Raw genomic sequence first — 21,880 nt, forward strand, 5'->3', positions numbered from 1 at the left:
TGTATTGTTTAGCCTCCATGTGTTTGTATTTTTTACAGCTCTTTTCCTGTAATTGATATCTAGTCTCATAGCATTGTGGTCGGAAAAGATACTTGATACAATTTCAATTTTCTTAAATTTACCAAGGCTTGATTTGTGACCCAAGATATGATCTATCCTGGAGAATGTTCCATGAGCACTTGAGAAAAATGTGTATTCTGTTGTTTTTGGATGGAATGTCCTATAAATATCAATTAAGTCCATCTTGTTTAGTGTATCATTTAAAGCTTGTGTTTCCTTATTTATTTTCATTTTGGATGATCTGTCCATTGGTGAAAGTGGGATGTTAAAGTCCCCTACTATGAACGTGTTACTGTCGATTTCCCCTTTTATGGCTGTTAGTATTTGCCTTATGTATTGAGGTGCTCCTATGTTGGGTGCATAAATATTTACAATTGTTGTATCTTCTTGGATCGATCCCTTGATCATTATGTAGTATCCTGCTTTGTCTCTTCTAATAGTCTTTATTTTAAAGTCTATTTTGTCTGATATAAGAATTGCTACTCCAGCTTTCTTTTGATTTCCATTTGCATGGAATATCTTTTTCCATCCCCTTACTTTCAATCTGTATGCGTCTCTAGGTCTGAAGTGGGTCTCTTGTAGACAGCATATATATGGGTCTTGTTTGTGTATCCATTCAGCCATTCTGTGTCTTTTGGTGGGAGCATTTAGTCCATTTACATTTAAGGTAATTATCGATATGTATGTTCCTATTCCCATTTCCTTAATTGCTTTGGGTTCATTATTGCAGGTATATTCCTTCTGCTGTGTTTCTTGCCTAGAGAAGTTCCTTTAGCATTTGTTGTAAAGCTGGTTTGGTGGTGCTGAATTCTCTTAGCTTTTGCTTGTCTGTAAAGGTTTTAATTTCTCTGTCGAATCTGAATGAAATCCTTGCTGGGCAGAGTAATCTTGGTTGTAGGTTTTTCCCTTTCATCACTTTAAATGTGTCCTGCCACTCCCTTCTGGCTTGCAGAGTTTCTGCTGAAAGATCAACTGTTAACCTTATGGGGATTCCCTTGTATATTATTTTTTGCTCTTCCCTTGCTGCTTTTAATATTTTTATATTGTATATAATTTTTGATAGTTTTATTAATATGTGTCTTGGCATGTCTCTGCTTGGATTTATCCTGTATGGGACTCTCTGCGCTTCGTAGACATGACTGACTATTTCTTTTCCCATGTTAGGGAAGTTTTCAACTATAATCTCTTCAAATATTTTCTCAGTCCCTTTCTTTTTTCTCTTCTTCTTCTGGGACCCCTATAATTCAAATGTTGGTGCGTTTAATGTTGTCCCAGAGGTCTCTGAGACTGTCCTCAATTCTTTTCATTCTTTTTTCTTTATTCTGCTCTGCTGTAGTTATTTCCTCTATTTTATCTTCCAGGTCACTTATCCGTTCTTCTGCCTCAGTTATTCTGCTATTGAACCCTTCTAGAGAATTTTTAATTTCATTTATTTTGTTGTTCATCATTGTTTGCTCTTTAGTTCTTCCAGAAAGAACTAAAGAACCAGAAAAAGACAGTACAAAGGTATTTTTAAAAAGAACACTACAGACCAACATCCATCATAAACACAGACGCAAAAATCCTCAACAAAATATTAGCATATAAGATTTGCAATATATAAGAATAATACGCCAGAACCAAGTGGAGTCTATCCCAGGAATATGAGCCTGCTTCAATATTTAAAAATCAATATAATCCACCACATCAATAGGCTAAAGCCAAAAAAATAAATCAGTAGATGCAGGAAAAAAGCATTTGACAAATTTAACATTGTCATGATAAATATATATCACCAAACTAAGAATGGAAAGTAAATTTCTCAACCTGATCAAAGGTAGCAGCAAAAACTCTACAGTTAAGATCAAACTAATGGTGAAAGATTAACTGCTTTATTCCGAAGATCAGGGACAAGGCAAGGCTGTCCACTCTTACTGATCCTATCAACATCATAATGAAGTCCTGCACAGTGCAATAAGACACAAAAATGAAGTTAAATGTATACAGGCTGGAAATGGATCAAACTGTCTCCATTTGTAAATGACATAATTGTCTATGTAGATAACTTCAAGAAATCTACCAAAAAAAGAACTCCTAAGATTTAATAAGTGAGTTTTAGCAAGATCATAGAATACAAGGTCAACACACAAGTATCAATATTTCATATTGGCACTGTACAAATGGAAACCAAAAAAAATGTTTAAATACCATTTACAATAGCTACAAAAAAAGAAAATATTTGGGTATAAATCTAACAAAACATGTACAGGATCTGTATGGTTCTTCATAAAAAATCAAAGATAATCTAAATACATGAGAGACATACTACATTCACGGTTCATGGGTTGGAAGATTCAACATAGAAAAAATTGTTGATTCTATTCAAATTCACCTATAGATGTGTATTGGGGGTCCCCAAGACCACCCCCAGGTACAATGATTCCTAGGATGACTCACAGGACTCAGCACATAGTCACACTCATGGCTATGATTTATTATAGCAAAAGATACAAAGCGAAGAGAAAAGGAGCATGGGCAAAAATTGGTGAAAACCAGAAGCAAGCTTCCAAGAGTCCTATTCCTGCAGAGTCTCTCAGGATGCAGTTAATTCCTCCAGCAATAAGATGGAACAATATGTGTAAAGTGTTGTGTAACAGGGAAGCTCATTAATGACTCAGTGCCTAACATTTTACTGGGAGCTGGTCACATAAACACTCTGCCTAACATGGACCAAAATTCCAGACTCGCAGAAGGAAAGCAGGTGTTCAGAATAAACCATATTGTTTGCACAAAGAGTTTAGGCACAGTTATCATTAGGGGAGAATTTTACAGCAGTGTAGGGAACTGTTTACCAATCAAGTTCCCAGATGCCAGCCAAAGGGCAACCTTGCAAACAGGCCTTTCTAAGGCTAGCAGCATCATGCCTGTTATGTTAACTGTTTTCTGCACAACATGTAATTCAATTCCAATCAAACCCTCAGCAGGATTTTTTAGTAGATATAGACAAACTGATTCTAAAATTTGTCTAGAAAGGCTAAGACACTAGAATAGCTAAAACAATTTTGAAAAAAAAGACAGAATAGAGTTGGAAGTATCATGTTACCTCGTTTTAAGACTTACTATAAAACTATAGAAATAAAGGCTGTGATACTGGCAAAGGGATAGACACAGAACAATGAAACAGAATATTTTAAAAAGTATAGAAATAGACCCACACAAATAAGGCAAACAGATTTTTGGCAAAGGTGCAAAAGCAATTTAGTGGAGAAAGTATATTTTTCCACAAATGGTATTAGAACAATTAGACATCCATATGCAAAACAATGAAACTTGACTTCAAAACCTGCATACCTTGTACAAAAATTAACTCAAAATGGATTATAGATTTAATGTTAAGCTATAAAACTTTTAGATAAAATACGGGAGAAAATATTCATGACCTAGGTTTAAGCAGAGTTCTTAGACATGACACAAAAATTGCAATCCATAAAGAAAACACTGAAAAACTGGACTATCAAAATTAGAAATTTTTGCTCTGTGAAAGACACAGATAAAAGAATCAAAAGACTACAGACTGGTAGGATATGTTTGTAAATCACACATCCAACAAAGGATTTGTATCCAGAACATGTAAAGAACTCTCATAACTTGACACAGAAAATAAACTACCCAATTTAAAACTGGGCAAAAGACACAGACACTTCATCAAAGAGGATATACAGATGACAAGTATGATGTTCAACATCATTGGCAAATGCAAATTAGAACTATGGTGAGATTCCTCTACACATCTATATGGCTAAAGTTTAAAAAAAAAAAACAATACCCAGTGCTGCCCAGGAATGCAGAGCAGCTAGAACTCTCATATATTGCAGGTGAGAGTGCAAGATGATACAGTCACTCTGTAGCACTTTCTCATTAAGTTAAACATACGTTTATCATATGACACAGCAATTCCACTCCTGGGTATTGACGTTAGGAATGAAAACTTATATTCACATAAAATGCTTTAAATTAATGTTTATAGATGTTCTTTTCACAGTCTCAGAAACTGGAAACAACCCAAATGACCTTCAATGGGTGAAGGGTTAAACAAACCTTGATACATCCATACCATGGAATACTACTCAGCAATAAAAAGGAATGAACTATTGATACACACAACTTGGACAGATCTCAAGGGAATTATGGTGAGTGATAAAAGTCAATCTCAAAATGTTACAAAGGTCAAAAAGAGAAAAACAAATACCATATGCTAACACATATATATCGAATCTTAAAAAAAAAATGGTCCTGAAGAACCTAGGGCTATGACAGGAATAAAGATGCAGACATAGAGAATGGACTTGACACGGGGAGGGGGAAGGGTAAGCTGAGACGAAGTGAGAGAGTGGCACTGACATATATACACTACCAAATGTAAAACAGATAACTAGTGGGAAGCAGCTGCATCACACAGGGAGATCAGCTCGATGTTTTGTGACCACCTTGAGGGGTGGGATAGGGAGCGTGGGAGGGAGATGCAAAAGGGAGGGGATATGGGGATATATGTATACATATAGCTGATTCACTTCGTTTTACAGCAGCAACTAACACAACAATGTAAAGCAATTATACTCCAATAAAGATGTAAAAAAAAAAAGCGGGGGATAATAAACACACAAATGTTAACACTGTTTGTAGGTTATGGGATCATAAGTAATTATAATTTCTTACTTTGCTATAATAATTGTGAATTTTGTGCAATAAAATAATAACAGCTTTTTTTTAAAAAAAGATTCAGTTCATCATTCCTGCTGCTAGAGATATTTTATCTGTTATCCATTTATTTCCTATCCCTACTCCCAGTTTCATGCCATCTGTGAATTTGATGAGATAATCTTCCCTGTTCTCATCTACATCACTTATAAAAATATTGATCAGAACAAAGTCCACTGGCAGTCTACTAGAAATCTATTTCTTGCTTGGTAATGATCAGCGATCTTTGTGATCAATTTTATTTATTTAATATTTACTCAAATTCTACTCTTATCTAATTTACTATTTTGCATCATTTCCATAAGATGACATTTTCATGCTTTGCTGATGTTCAAATATACCATGTCTACCACATTTCCCTGGTCTGTCACTCCAAAGTGAGCCTGAACCATTACTCTGGTACTTAAAGGATATTAAACTATATTACATTTTCTTCCCAATTATATAGTAAGACTCTGCTGGGCATATACTATGCCTTATATTTCCTTGCAAACTCCACAGCAATCCTTTCAATTCCATTCATTCAACAAATATTTATTGACACCCACTACGTCCAGGTACTATTCTGGGCTATCCTTTGTTAGTATAAAGTGATAATTAAGTATTCATAACAATATTCTCTCAACATCCAACCCTCAACAAACAGCCATCTGCCCTGTTTGGGGCTACAATGTCCTTCCTATTACCCATCCCATCCAAAGCTTGAGAGACTTTGTCAGTAACCTCTATCCAAATCACAAGATATACTTTTACAGGATTTTGAGACTGATTAAACTGCCACACCATCATTGCCTTTTCTAGAAATCTCTCTCCTTCCACTGGGTTCTCCAAGTGACTTATTAATAACATTCTTATAGTACTTAGTATATTCTACTTTGTATTGTTCTTATCTGCCTGCTTGTCTTATCTTGTCCCCTAGGTCATAAGCTCCCTGAGGGCAGGAATCATGGCTTATTCAGCTCTGTAGACCCAGTAAATTTTTACTACGTTTGGGACCTGGCAATGCTGAATGAATAATTGATAAAGAGAATAGCAGCCCCTTAAGGTAGCAGTTGTCAGGCTTACCTGCACCTCCACCAACCAGTCCACGAGAATGGCCCTCATGTCACTGTTGATATCATTCTGCCTGGTCATGTATTTTTTAAGTATGAACTTTTCCTGGCAGCAAGAAGAAAGAAGTGTTAACAAGTAAACTCTTCTTGTAGTTCAAAAATCGTAACTTGGGAAAAAATATTTGCAACTAATATCTCAGAAAAAAAAAATTGTAACCTAACATAAGTAATTTCCTCAGGGTTCTAAATCATTATTTTCAGCTGGTATCAGATAGGGGCAGATAAAAGTATCCTTTTCCAGACAAGTTTCTGTTATCCTTAGGAAATGGACACACATGATATCTAAGTGTCAGGGTAGATATGGAGGAGTCCAGGAGAATATGGAATATGGGCAGGAATACACCTATGACTATAGATGAATACCAAAGAGATTCTGCCCCTTCTTTGCAATTCAGTCTAAAGCACGATACCAGGCTGTGTAGAGGAATCCTTCTCAAACTTTAATATGCATATGTGAAAGATACTTGGGGATCTTTAAAATTCACATTCTAATTTAGAAGGTCTGGGGTGAGGCTAGGTTTCTGCATTCCTTTTTTTTTTAAATTTAATTCTATTTATTTTTTTATACAGCACGTTCTTATTAGTTATTGATTTTATACATATTACTGTATATATGTCAATCCCAATCTCCCATAAGATCCTCAAGTGACACCAATACTGCTGAGCTAAGGCCTGCACTTTTAGTATAGTAAAATTATCTCTTGCTTCCTCCAAGGTATACTAGAAAAAGTACAGGCTCTGGAGTCAGTTAATCTATTGCTGTGTCTCTAGGGAGAAGATGAGATATTCATCCTTCCTCTTATGCATGGCCTGCTAAAATTCTAGTTAGTAGATAACCTTGGTCCCATCTGTTCCACTGAGAGACAGAAGAAAATTTGGAATTGATGAATATTAGTGGTAAAAGAGACTGGCAGATTTCAAAGGAGAAAGAAAATTTCAACAGGCTGGAGAGCTGGAATAAAAGGTCTGGTTTTACATATGATGCCAGAAACTTGCATAGAGAAGGGAAAAGATCCCTAAGAGCAGTCACTCAGAAAGAGCCCGCTTGACAATTTTGTGTCTGAGATTACCTCCTCAGCAATTAGAGGTGTAGGCTTATGGTCTCCAAGGTAATTAGACTTTAGTTCATATCCCAGATCTACCACATACTATTTGTGTTGACTGAGCAGTTTCCCCCAACTATGAAAAGGAGATAATAATACCTACCATCATGAAGTTATTGGGAAAATTAAACAAGATAATGTTTATAAATCCCTTAGCACAATACTTAACTCATAGTATGCTACCAGTAGATGTCAGTTGCTGCTACTATTGTTTTCATCATCATTATTACCTCCCCTTTACACTTGCAGTTGAAGGATGTGTGATGAGAAAATGAGAACTGGAAATCATTGCCCTTTACCCTCACCACCTACACACCTCTCTCTCCTTCATGTAACTGAAGATATCCTTAGCATATATTGAGTTGAAAACTGGATCACTGTGGTCCTTGTCAATATCCTCCAGTGGGGTCATCTGCTTGGAAATCACCAGAAAGACATATTAAGAGAAAGATTCCAAGAAAAGCTTAGCACACATACATAAAAAATGACTCTTTTCTTCCCACTGTCATCTTCTCCTAAGGTTCCTCAAGCCTTATATGTCCTGGGCCATAACAGAGCACCCCTTGGCCCTGTAATCCTCATACTGTTGAGTAACCAAGAAATGCTTAGTCCTCCTGTACACACCTGCTCTGCCCTAAGAACCTGACACTATTTTTACAGGTAAGCTCAAGATTCTCCAAGAAAGACATTCTTGTCTTACTCTTTCAAATTATGTCACCTGTCTTCTTAGGTCCCTTGTTATGTCTCAGTGCTTTGATCTGGCCCAGTTCATCTTCTTGTTAGCCTTTTCCTCCCTTCTACACCTTTAACCAGGTTGTTCTGCCTACAAGAGGGGTCTTTCTTCTCCTGCTTGCCAAATCTCATCCTTTAGTCCTTCCAATTTACAACTTAAAGACCATCTTCCTTGGAAGATGCCTCTGTGAACTTAACCCATCTTTAGCTAAGGTCCAATGTAATGCAGATTGCAATTACTAAGAAAGGCAATTTCCTGAAAGAAATTGTCTAACCACTACTGAAAGGCGTATATATACATACATACATATATACATACATACATACACACACACACACACACACACACACACACATATATATATATATATTTACACACACACAGTATTCCAGACCCTTGGGGGTATTCCTGGAATAAATACTTTCTAATTGCTCAGGTACATCACTATGCTAATCACGAAGTCAAGAGATTCTACAAGGCCCACTTGATTTAATACCAATTGCTTAGGAAGGCAAAAAAAATATCTTTGCTAGCAGCCACCTCCAGGACAACAAAGAACACTTCATCTAATTTAATAAGAAAGAAAGCAGAATACCTCCTTCTCTGATCTCTTGTCCTGAGATGAGAAAGGTTCACTGGAACTGTATTCACAAGTACTGGACTGGCTTGTGGTACTGAACTTGCCCACACTGGACATGGTGACAGTGCTGGACAAGCCTGTTCTAGAGTCAGGGGCAATGGTGGACACATGTGGGCTGGTTTCAACTTGGAGGATGATGAAATCTTTGAGAAACGTGTCTTCTTTGTGAGTGAGATTCTTTTGCAAGGCCAATGGCTCCTTGGAAGACAAGTCTTTCTCACTGCTGGGCTTCTCCTGCAAGGCCAAGGGCTCCTTCAGGATAGCCTCCTCCTCAATTGTGGGATTCTCCTGCAAGGCCAAGGGCTCCTCAAAGAGGGTCTCTTTCTCACTCGTGGGCTTCTCCTGCAAGGCCAAGGACTCCCTCAAGATGATTTCCTTCTCAATGCTGGGCTTCTCCTGCAAGGCCTGTGGCTGCTTAATAAGGGACTCCTCTTCACTGGTGATGTTTTCTTGCAAGGCCAACTGCTTTTTCAAGAGGAACACCTCCCCCTGAGCAGTGGGCTTCTTCTTTAAAGATAATTGCCCCTCTATGCTCACTGCCACCTCAGGGGAGAGCTCTTCCTTCAGAACCAATGGTTTCTTGAAAAGAAACTCCTCTTCAGTGGTGCTTTTGTCCTGCAAAGCCAACAGTGCCTTCAAGGAGTCCTCTTTGTTATCATTCTTCTTCTGCAAGGCAAAAGACTTCCTGCAGAGGGGCTCATCTTTGTTGGTAGGTTTAACATGCAATAAAAATAGCTCCTGAAAGGGGAATTCCTCCTCAGTGGTAGACCTCTCCTCCAAGGTCAGTGGCTCCTTAATATATGATTCTTCTTCAGTGGTGATATTCTCCTGCAAGGCCAATGGCTTCTTTGAGAAGGACACCTCTTGCACAGTGGTGTGTCTCTCTTTCAGTACAGATGGATCCTGGAAGAGGAACTCCTCTTCAGTTGTAGACTTTTTTTTAAAGGGCAACAGCTCCTTAAAGAGTGATTCCTCTTCAGAGGTAGTCTTCTCTATGACCAGTGGCTTCTTTAAGAGGAACGTCTTCCCCTGAGTCATTTGCCTCTTTTTTAAAGATACCGGTGTCTTGGTAAGAATTGCCTCATCAGTTGAAGACTTCTTCCTAAATGACATTGGCTCCATAAAGGAGGAGTCCTCACCTTCACCAATCATATTCTGCAAGTCCAACTGTTCTTGGAAGATAGGCATCATCATTTGAGTGGTACACTTTTTCTTCTTTAAAGATAATGACTCCTTGGTAGAGACTGCCACATCTGTGGTATGTTTCTTCCTAAATGACACTGGCTCCATAAGAAATTCATCTTTACTGTCTATATTCTCCTGCAATGGCCATAGCTTCTTCAAGAGGGCCACATCCCCCTGAATGGTGTGCTTCTCTTGCAGTGCAGATGGTTTCTTCAAGGGGGACTCCTCCTCAGTGGTAGGCTTTTTTTTAAAGGATAATGGCTCCTTAATGAGTGACTTCTCTTCAGAAATGGTCTGCGATACTAGTGGCTTGGTCAAACAGGACATCTTACCCTGACTGGTACACTTCTTCTTTAAAGATAACAGCTTATTAGAGGAGGTTGCCTCCTCAATGGTACGCTTCTTGTTAAAAGCCAAAGGCTCCCTTAAAAGGGACTCCTCCTCAGTTGGAGTCTTTTGCAAGACCAATGGCTTCTCCAAGATGGACACCTCCTCCTGAGTGGTGTGCCTCTCCTGCAATGCTGATGGCTCTTGGAAAAGGGACTCCTTAGTGGTAGGCTTCTTCTTAAGGGATAATGGATCCTTAATGAGTGACTTCTCTTCAGAGGTGGTCTCCTGTAATACTAGTGGCTTCTTCAAGCGGTACCTCTTCCCCCAAGTGGTACGCTTCTTCTTTAAAGGTAATGACTTCTTGGAAAGGGTTGCCTCCTTAGTAGTATGCTTCTTCCTCAAGGAAATTGGCTCCATAAGAGATTCATCTTCACCATCCTTTTTCTCCTGCAATGCCCCTGGCTTCTTCAAAAGGGTAACCTCCCCACCAGTGGTGTGCTTCTCTTGCGACACAGATAGCTGCTGGAAGAGGGACTCCTCCTTAGTAGTAGGCTTCTTTTTAAAGGACAGTGACTCTTTAATGAATGCCTTCTCTCCAGAGATGGTCTTCTGAAATACTAATGGCTTCTTCAAGTGGGCTATCTTCCCCTGAGTAGTGCACTTCTTCTTTAAAGATAATGGCCTTGTGGTGAGGGTTGTCTCCGCTGTGGTAGGTTGTTTCTTAAAAGCCAATGGTTCCTTAAAGACGGAGTCCTCTTCAGTGTCGATCTTCTCCTGCAAGGCCAATGATTTCTTCAAGATGGACAGTTCTTGTTCAGTGGTGTGCTTCTTTGGCAACGTAGATGGCTCCTGGAAAAGGCACTCCTTCTCAGTGGTAGGTTTTCTCTTAAAAGACAACAGCTCCTTAGCGAGTGACTTCTCTTCAGAGGTGATCTTCTGCAATACTAGTGGCTTCTTCATATAGGACATCTTCCCTTGAGTGGTACACTTTTTCTTTAAAGATAACAGCTCCTTGGTGGTGGTTGCCTCCTCAGTTTTAGGCTTCTTCCTAAAGTTCGTGGGCTCCATAAAGAAAGAATCCTCTTCAACACTGATGTTCTGCAAGGCCAACTCCTCCCTCGTGCAGGACTGCTTCCCCTGATGTGTGCACATATTCTTTAAAGATAATGTACTCTTGTTGATGGCTGCCTTCTCAGTTTTATGCTTCTTCCCAAAAGTCACTGGCACTACAACATCACTGTCAGTCTCCTCCTGCAAGGATAGTGGCTTCTCTAAGAGGGACACCTCTCCCTGATTTATGCTCTTCTTTAATGACCTCTTGATGAGGATTGTATCCTCAGTAGTGGGTTCCTCTTTTAAAATGAATGGCTTTTTGAAAAGAGATGACTCCTCAGTAGTGGGTGTCTTGGAGCTGGTAGATATCTCCAGAATGTGCGGTTTATCTATAATATTTGGCACCATGGTGGTTGAGACTACTACTGGTGAGAGTTCCAGCTTATTACACCTGTAAAGGAAACAATGTCTGGGTAAGAAGAATGTAGTTCCTAGAATCCTCACCTACCATCTCGTTTTGTCACTCTACTTACTAAATGTATGGAAGTGGAAAGGGCTTCAACCCCAAGAGACTAGAGGGTCAAAATCAATGGGTACCATAGTAAATCAACTAAGTAGCACACGGTATAGTTTCTATGACCTAGGCCCCCATGCTTTTCTAAAAAATTTCCCCTGAAATCCATGTTATTTATGCTTTCTCATATATATTAGCTTTATTTATATACAAAGGCTTTTATTATAATACCACATTGTATGAGTGACTGGCTTATATATGTCTCCCTCACTAGCTGCATTTATTTGTCTTTGTCTATCAGCACTAGGCATCTGATAAAATTCAGGTTGAAATTAATATTGTTTGAAGGCTTATGAGAGAGGATTATAAGAGAGAGGCTTATAAAAGGCTTATAAGAGAAAGTTGGGCTGGTACTTATTGTTCATGGTATCTAACCATATTCCTTTCACTCTAGGCTATTCACAAGATGCTTTCCTAGTGGAGATAATAAAAAAGACCAACATAAACATTTGTTCACATGTGTCAGATGCAAAGCTTTGTTTTGAATAGGACTGCATATCCAATCAGAGTGACTAACCTGGTGTGACCAAATATCTGGATGACTAGAAATCAGAATAAGAAAAGGGAGAGAATTAAAGGTAAATACGATCAGTCTGAACAAGAGTAAGTACCTTCAAAAGACTAGATATTATATTATTCCTTTTATATGAAACATCCAGAGGAGACATATCCATAGAGGTATATCCGTAACAGAAAATAGGTTGGTGGTTGCCTGAAGCTGGGAAGGGGTAGGGAGGAGGGTAGAAAGGGACTGGGAAAGAGAAGGGACTATAGGTATGAGTTTCTTTGGGGGAGTGCTGAAAAAGTTCTAAAATTAGATGGTGCTGATGGCTATACAACTCTATAAATATAATTTTTTTAAAAATTACTGAATTGTTAAAAAAAAAGAAAAGGAAGTGCCTCAAAAGGTTCCATCTGACCAGATAGGTTCCAGGTCCCTCCTGATGAGAACTTTTAGAAGTAGTCTTCAGATAGGCTAGTTATGATAGAGCATGCATTCTGAATCTAGACTGCCTGGATCCAAACCCTGGCTCCTCCATTTACTGGGTGGGTGACCTTGGGCAAGTTAATGCTCTATGCTTCACTTTTTTCACCTGTAAAATGAGGGTCATAATATTACCTCTTCTATAGAATCATTGTAAAGATTTGAGCAATTGATATGCATAAAAACACTTAAAACAAATCATTGTTAGAACAATTACATGCCAATAAATCAGATAATTTAGACAAAGTGGACAAATTCTTAGGGAGGTACAAACTACCAAAACAGACTCAAAAACAGAAAATCTGAACAGGCTATAACAAGTAAAGACACTGAATTAATAATCAAAAACTGCCCACAAAGAAAAATCTAAGCCCAGATGGCTTCACTGATGAATTCTACCAAACATTTAAAGAAGAACTAATACCAATATTACATGAACTCAGGAAGAGGTAAGAATAGTTCCCAAGTCATTCTATGAGGCCAATATTATTCTGATACCAAAAACAAAAACATCAGAAGAAAACTCAAGTCTGATATATCTTATGAACACAGATGCAAAAATCCTCCACAAAATCCTAGCAAACCAAATCCAGCAGTATATAAAAGGATTATACACTGTGACCAACTAGGATTTATCCCAGGAATGCAAACTTAGTTTAACACCTGAAAATCAATTCATGTTATCACACCATATTAATGGAATAAAAACGAAAGCTACATGACCATCTCAATAGATCTAGAAAAATCATTTGACAAAATTCAATACCTTTTCATGATAAAAGCACTCAACAAACTAGGACTAGAAAGGAGATTCCTTTACTATGAAAGAACATCTATGAAATACCCAAAGCTAATGTCACAGCTAATTGTAAAAGACTGATGCTTTCCCCCTAAGATCAAGGAGAACACGAGGATGTCCAACTCTCTTTTTGGGGGGTGGAGGATTTGTCATGTAGTAGTGAATAACTAATATAGCATTGCTGACGCTTTAGAACTGAACCCCTCTGTTCTTTGAATAAAGTACAAACTCTTTGCCATGGTCCATAAGGCCATGGTGATCTTGCTCCTGCCTGCCTCTCCAAATCCAGCTCTTAAAAAACACTGGTATAGAAAGTAGATATTTAGTGTCTATGATGTCTAAAGCCTGGGGTGATCAGAGTAGGCTTCCTCAATAGAGTGACCAACTGTCCTTGTTTGTCTAGGACTGAGAGGGGTCCTGGGATGCAAGACTTTCAATGTTAAAACTGGGAAAGTCCTAGGAAAACCAGAATAAGTCAGTCATTCAACTCTTGGATGGTAAGGATGTTCAACTCTGAACACTTCTATTCAACACAGTACTAAAGGTTCTAGCCAGGGCAATTAGGGAAGAAAATAAAATAAAAGGGATCCAGATTGGAAAGGAAGAAGTAAAACTACTTATATTAGCAGATGACATAGTCTTATACATAGAAAATCCTAAGGAACCCACACACAAATATTATTAGAACTAATATACAAGTTCAGCAAAGTTCTGTGATTCAAGATCAATATACAGAAATCACATGTATTTCTATATCCTTGCAGTGAACAACATGAAAATGAAATTATGAAAACAATTCCATCTACAATAGAATCAAGAAGAATAAAATGCTTAGAAATAAATTTAATAAAAGAGGTGAGAAATTTATACTCTGAAAAGTACAAAAATATGTTAAAAGAAATTAAAGATCTAAATAAATGAAAAGACATCCCATGTTCCTGGATTGGAAGACTTAGTATTAAGATGGTAATACTCCCCAAATTGATTTACAGGTTCAAGGCAACTTCTATAAGAATCCCAGCTGGCTTATTAGTAGAAATTGACAAGCTGATTCTAAAATTTATATGGAATTGCAGAGAACCCAGAAGAGCCAAAACAATCTTGAAAAAGAAGAACAAAGTTGGAGGAATCACACTTCCCAATTTCAAAACACACTACAGAACAACAATAATCAAGATAGCATAGTACTGGCATAATGAAAGACATGTAGGTCAATGGAATAAAATTGAGAGTTCAGAAATAAACACATTTACAGTCAGCTGATTTTCAACAAGGGTGACAAGACAATTAAGTGGAGAAAGATTAGTCTTTTCAATAAATGGTGCCAAGGCAACTGGGTATCTATCAATACATGCAAATCAATGAAGTTAGACCCCTAACATACACCAACAAGAAAAATTAACTCAAAATGGATCAACAATCTAAGTTAAGAGCTAAAAATTTAAATCTCTAAAAAGAAAAAAATCTTAAAAGTAAATGTTCATAACCTTGGATTTGGCAATGGTTTCTTAGATTATGATACCAAAAGCATAAGCAACAAAAGAATAAATTGGATTTCATTACAATTAAAAACATTTATGCCTCAAGGAACACCAAGAAGTAAATGAAAAGACCTACAGAATGGAAGAAAAGTACTTCCTAATCATATATCTGATCAGGGACTTGTACGTAAACTATATAAAGAATTCTTACAACTCAATAATAAAAAGATCAATAACCAAATATTTTAAATCGGCAAAGGATCTGAATAGACATTCCTCCAAAGAAGATATGCAAGTGGCCAATAAGCACATGAAAGATTCCCAAATCATTAGTCATCAGAGAACTGCAAATCTAAACCACAATGAGATACCATCCCACTCTCACTAGAATGGCTGTTAAAAAAACAACAAACAAACAAAAAACCCAGAAAACGGCAATGATGTGGAAAATTCAAAACCCTCATCCACTGCTGGTAGGAATGTAAGATAGTGCAACCACTATAGAATACAGTTTGGCCGTTCCTCAATGAGTTCAACATAGAATTACCATATGACCCAGCAATTACATTTCTAGTTACATATGCAAAAGAATTAAAAACAGGCGTTCAAACAAAAACTTTACACAGGTGTTCACAGCAGCACTATTCACAATAACCAAAAGGTGGAAACAATTCAAACGTTCATCAACTGATGAGTGGATAGACAAAATATGGTACATTCATACAATGGAATATTATTTGACAATAAAAGAGGATGAAGTACTGATACCTGCTACAACACGGATGAACCCTTAAACATCATTCTGAGTGAAAGAAGCCAGATACAAAAGATGACACATTGTACAATTCCATTTCTGGGAAACATCCAGTATGGATAAATCTATAGAGAAAGTAGACTAGTGGTTGCCTACAGATGGGGAGGACTGAGAGGTGGTAGCTAAAGGTAGAGTTCCTTTTGGGGTTGATGAAAACATCCTAAAACTCACTGTGGTGATGGCTGCATAACTCTGTGAATATACTAAAAAAACATTGAATTGTACATTTTAAGAGGGTGAATTGTGTATGTGAATTATATCTTAATAAAGCTGTTACCAAAAAAAAACCCACTTAGGATAATGTGTGATTACAGTGAACTCTCAATAGATGTTAGCTATTAGCTCTAGCACTATTATTAGGGTCCATTTCACTGAACTCTGAATGAGGACAAGAATGTTTATGGCATTTTGTGAGGATTTCCCTGCTAAAGTCAGAATGCTGAAAGAAATTCAAGACAAAATAACACAGGAAATTAAGGTCAAAATACACATGCAAATCCCAGGAATTTCATTTCAGCAAGAAACTGAGTAGGGCTAAATGCTAATCTTCTGGTATGATTTCTTTCTACTGGGTAATTAGCAAAGTGTCCTGTGGACCTGGCATGTTAATTTTTTGGAGTTCCCCAAACTTTTCCCCTTACCATTTGGAACCCATGCTTAGCCGGGTTATAGCTATCTAGCTGATCTATTCTATTCTTCCAGAAAGAAGTAATTCCCACTGGAATGAGGAGAGGATATAAAAAGGTCTCACTCCACTTTCTAACTCTTCTTCTAATAGAAGATTTCCTAGGAGTAAATCCTTTTCCCGATCCTAGATGAGAATACTCCTATCTACTTGCAGAACCTGTGATCAGTTCCCTATAACAGCTAGAAAACACACATTTTTGGCCTAAGGAGATAGTAGTTTCTCTACAGTAACAAAGAACAAACATCCCCCTAAGGGTTCTAATGGGATAAGCAGACTGGCAAGCTATCAGCCAGCTGCTGAGAATCCCCTGAAAAGTTAAGTTGAGTCCACACTCTCAACCACAGAGTAGCTCAGTCAAGGACTGAAGTACTAAAATAGAGAAAAGATGAGCACAAGACCTTTTGTCAAATTCCTCAATGACAACAGCTCTTTCAATATGCACACACCATGTGGGTGGGTGACAGAGGGAGAGAGGGAGAGAGAGAGAGAGAGAAAGAGAGAGAGAGAGAGAGAGGGAGAGGGAGAGGGAGAGGGAGGGAGGGGGAGGGAGGGAGGGAGAGGGAGGGGGAGAGAGAGAGAGAGGGAGAGGGAGAGGGAGGGAGGGGGAGGGAGGGAGGGAGAGGGAGGGGGAGAGAGAGAGGGAGAGGGAGAGGGAGAGGGAGGGAGGGGGAGGGAGGGAGAGGGAGGGGGAGAGAAAGAGAGAGAGGAAGAGGGAGGGAGACGGGGGGGGGGGGAGAGAGAGAGAGAGAGAGAGAGAGAAAGATTGGGGGTGGTGGTGAGATGAGGCCTGTAATTCTTCAGCAATTTAGTCCATCTAAGTACCCAGAGTTAATGTAGTACTCACCACTGTAGCTCACTAAAAATGTTCTCAATGGGGACAAAAGGCAGTCAAAAGGATGTCACACCCTCTCCTTTACCATATAAAACAATGCCATCTGAGTGCCCTCATACTCACCGAGGAGCAGGTGTGCTCCTGTTTATCTTCTTGGAAACAACTTTAACAAGCTCATTACTGGCTTCCTTCTTGGGCTTGGCAGGTTGACTTTGAGAAGCCTGCAAGAAAAAAATAAAGGTGGGGGGCTGGTCTGGAGGAGGAAGCAAGGAAATGGAGAGATAGAGGGAGAGAACCTCAAATTAACCAATAGGTGGTTCTCACAGGAAGGTCCTGACACACATCCACACCCTGGACACCTTGTTTGGGTGTTCCCAGGAACATTGATCAAAACGTCTTACAACCAGTATGGTACTGGTGCCAACTAGTCATGATGGAAGCTAGCAGTACAGTAGTCCTGGTGCATATTAGCTAAATAGCAGCCCTAAGTGATTTCAAGATACATATGATGTAGTTCTGATCACCAATGTCAGGCATACTGGCTGGCAAATTCTCAAAAAGATGTTTTGTAAACATCACATTCCATTTTGACCCCATAAGATGTTCAGAGGGTGGGGGGGAAAGGCAATATAACTGGCTTTGCTGCCTGAGTATACCAAGATCAACTAGCTTTTCAGGATAGACCTCTAATACAACACTACCTGTGATACATCTATCCCATCTCACTGAGGGGATATTTATTTAACATGGGGCTCTGGAGAGCTCCACCAGAAACTCTAATCATGACTAATTCTATTAAACAGTAGAAGAGACCATGGGACTGTGAATAATGTCAGTAAAAATAATCTTAAAAGTTATGCCTTTAAAATGAAACAAATTGAATCTAATTATATTCCAAATAAATACCATAACCACACTGAAAGACAAAAGAAAGAAAACAGAAGGAAATACAAGATAGTAAACAACTAATCCAAGTAAACACAGACTATACACCCTCACCAAATACGTCCTCAGTCAGGATGCGTTTGTGGGATGGTGGAGAATATTGCAAATAAATCTGGAACTCTTTTTAGTAGGTGTGTTTATTATGGTGGTGTGGAAGAAGTAATTCTGAAACTCTTTTAGATGTATTATAGTATTGAGTAAATGTGTTGATGATCTTGGGAACCATGGTTCTCATTGTAGAGAAGGAACATATAAACATGGATTGAGGAATACAAGAAAGAACCCTGTACGTTTTGGAATGGGAGCTGTGTGGACTCATGACTTCTTAAATAGGTATATGTGTATAACATCTGAGTATACAGGAGTGTGTGTATTTGTATATATAGACATATGTGTATATGTGTATATATATATATATATGTTTAAGTACAGATATGTGTGTATCTATATGTATATATACATGCAGACATTTCCTAACTCTGTATGCAGAAAAGGCAGAAAAAGCAGACACCCCAGTAGCACACCTAGCACTGAGATCTTGGTCTCTAATACCATTCCCCACTAAAAGGAACAGGAATTCTTCACAGAAATGGTTGACTCCATGGCAATAAAATAGGTACAAGAACGTCCTGGAACATCCTGTTATGCTGGAAAGAAAATGCTCAAAAAATGATGATAGTATGTCACAAAGACACAGTAGTCAGATTAAAGGGGACCCTAGTGACCAAATCTGGGACAATTTGAGCACCAAAATAATAAAATACAATGCTGAACAACAAACCACTGAAAAAACAGGAAGTCATAAGTCTATACCAATAATAAATAAACAGGGAAGAAGGGAGGCCTCTGCTTGTAGACTGGTAAATGGGGAGCAAGTGCTAGAGTTGGAAAAATCATCATAAAGGTTGTGTTAGGCAAAAATCATCAATGAATGCTAAATCTAGGGGACATTTTGATGAAGAGTGGCTATTTGGAGTCTCTTAGAGTGTGTCCCACAGATTAGCAGTTGCAAGAGGAAAAAAAAAACAGTAATTATACAGCGGAGAAACCAGACGACATCTTGACTGGGTGATCAAAATTAACCTCACCAATGAGGGACAGATGGATGTCGTGTGCCTCCAGATGTGATACTCTAAGGACAGAACATCACCTATACAGTACTCCAGCCAAGCGTACATGACATCAATCTAATCACATGGAAACATGAGACAAACACAAAATGAGGAATGTTCTATTTTTAAAAGGGGGGGTTGGGTGGGACTGTATTCTTCAAAAATATCATAAAAAACAAAGAAAGGCTATGGAAGTTTTCCAGATTAAAAGAAGCTAGAGACATGACAAGTAAACGACCCTAGACTGGATCCTTTACTGGAGGGGAAAAAATGCTTATAACATTGACTTTACAAAGTCAATGGAAAAAAATTGGAATATGGACAATAGATTACATAAAAACACTATATCGATGTAAATTTATAAAGTTGTTGACTGCACTGTGTTTATATAAGACTATTTCTCTGAGGAGAAATAGTGTATAGAGACTCTTTCTCTATATACACTGAAATACCCTAAGTACTTCATGGTAAAGGACCATGATGTATGTAAGCAGATAGGATAAAATCTTAGTAATACATGAATCTAGGTAAACAGCATATGTGTGTATGTAAGCAGATAGGATAAAATGTTAGTAATACATGAATCTAGGTAAACAGCATATGTGTGTTCTTTGTACTGTTTTTCTATTTTTGCAACTTTTTATAAATTTGAAATTATTTCCAAATGAAGTATGAAAAAAATTATGCCTTTGTATCATCGTATCATAATAAGTAACTACAATCCAACAGGGAATTCTTTCTTAGGCCCTCAAGTCGTTGTCCACTTCTGCTCTTCAAAGAGCTTGACACAGTTTCCATTTTAATTTCACCTAAAGTTTTACAAACTCCTTATGTGTCAGGCTGAGATCCAGCATTGGAAAAGATGTGCATTCTTGGCAGGAGAGAGGTGGAGACCCTAATCCTCAGGGTGAAACTTTCAACTTGCCATATGTGAAGGTTCAAAGCACTAATATTTTCAGATCTAAGCTCAAGGGGACCTTTACCAGTGTCTCCCCGTAATTCTTTCACCAAAAAATAGGAAAATAGAGATGACAATCCTACTGACAAAAAATAATTTAGGAAATAGACTTTATCTCCTCATCCACTGGCTTTGGACCAGCTCTAACAAATCAAAAGTCCTTCCCATGCTGAAAGGATAAAGGAGAGGGAAAAAAAGAACACTCACAGCAGACTAACTAATTAAAACAGATCAGCTCTTTTGGCAAGCCAGGACCTCACTGTGGTGAATGTTGAGGAGAAGACAGATATGGGGACATGGAAACGAAGTAATACTGACAGGAAGAAGCAAATCATCATAAAGGGAATCCCCAAAATTCAGAGAGAAAGGAGTCCTCAACCCTCAAAGAAATGAGCTCAGACGTCTGCAGAAATGCCCAACCCTGGAATGGCTTAGGTACACTGTAATGATAGAACTTTGTCTGGAAAGCACCAAAAATCATTCAAGGTGACCAGGACTTGAACGCAAAAGGGAAATGGGCTTTCTGAGCTTCTGAAAAGCTAGAGGCAGAGATACTGCTCAGGGATGCCTTGCATCCCCAACCCTGGACAAGTATGTGGCCTAACAGATGTTGAATTCAGTTGGAGAATCAGGAGGGTCCTAGCATGTGTTTCCTATTAATTTATTTGTGTTTGTTCTTTATAAATGATGATATAAACTTCACAACAAAAAAAAAGGACTGAGACATGGCAGGGAAGTTTTTCATATGCAGTTAGACTTTGCTTTGCACAGTGTCACTGGACTCCCATCCGGGACTCTGGAGGCCAAGGGAAGCTACATTAAGATGGGCTGCATCTGCTCCTGATTTGTGTGGCTACCTTATTTCAACCAAGTTTCTAGAGCCATGGTTAAAAAAGTCAGGAAATGAATCTAACCTTACAGGTCTGTGTGGGAGGTAGCTCTTTCAACCAATCTAGAGTAAATCTGATTATGCAGGAAGCTGTAACACAATCATACATGTTGTAATCTGCATGGGGAAAAGACTGTTTTAGCACAAAGGTGGTCACATAGCATCTAAAGAGCAGAGATACAAAGGGGAGAACTTTGCCAATGCTTATCCAATCCTGCCCAAGGGGGTAAAATATTATCTAGCAGATGTAAGAATTCTGGTAGCCACAGAAGGACACTGTTATAGAGGGCAGGATAGGGTTCACTAGGGTTCTCTGTATCCTAGATGAAACAGACTTCAAAACCAACATTGGGCAAGTCTTTATCTGTGAAGTGGAGATAATTATAGTATCTGCCTCAAAGGATTTTATGAGGATTAAGAGTGGATACAGGGGAAAACTCTTAGAATAGCGCTTGACATGTGGTAAACACTCAGGAGACATCAGTTATTATTATTTTCTAAGACCAAAGATTACCTCTGACTCAATTCTATATTCAGTTAGTAACTTTCTAACTAGTAAATTTGATTTTTTTTGCTGGCACCTTAATAACACCAGAAGGGAGGTAACTTGGAAGTGAACTCAAGAATTCTAGCCAAAATTGAGTTTCTAGATCTCCATAGTTGAAAACCAGATCATGGAACTGTGGTCATCAATGGTTCTGTACATCAGATGACATTTTTGATTGTCATTATGACTGGGATGCTGCTGGAACTTAATGCTAGGGACTAGGAATGCTGGATGAAGTCAGTCGTATACAATAGAAAAACTCTCCTGTTCAAAATGCCCAGAGTGCTTGAATTGATAAACACC

At 38.4% G+C, this 21,880-nt stretch overlaps 1 protein-coding gene across 3 annotated transcripts in view; it reads right to left on the reverse strand.

Annotated features, from left to right (window-relative positions):
- Positions 1-21,880, reverse strand: part of CCNB3 (cyclin B3) — a 67,730-nt gene that overhangs the window by 39,100 nt on the left and 6,750 nt on the right. For 2 of the 3 annotated variants that reach the window (XM_081223220.1, XM_081223221.1), the window contains exons 4-7: positions 17,250-17,347; positions 8,341-11,404; positions 7,329-7,427; positions 5,863-5,955 (exon numbers count right to left, since the gene is read on the reverse strand). In XM_081223220.1, coding sequence (XP_081079346.1) covers positions 5,863-5,955; positions 7,329-7,427; positions 8,341-11,404; positions 17,250-17,347 — 3,354 coding nt within the window. The remainder of the gene's footprint in view (positions 1-5,862; positions 5,956-7,328; positions 7,428-8,340; positions 11,405-17,249; positions 17,348-21,880) is intronic. The other variant, XM_081223222.1, reaches the window with a different exon arrangement.

This window comes from Mesoplodon bidens, assembly GCF_964165515.1.
Source record: "Mesoplodon bidens genome assembly, chromosome: X".
Lineage (NCBI taxonomy): Eukaryota > Metazoa > Chordata > Mammalia > Artiodactyla > Ziphiidae > Mesoplodon > Mesoplodon bidens.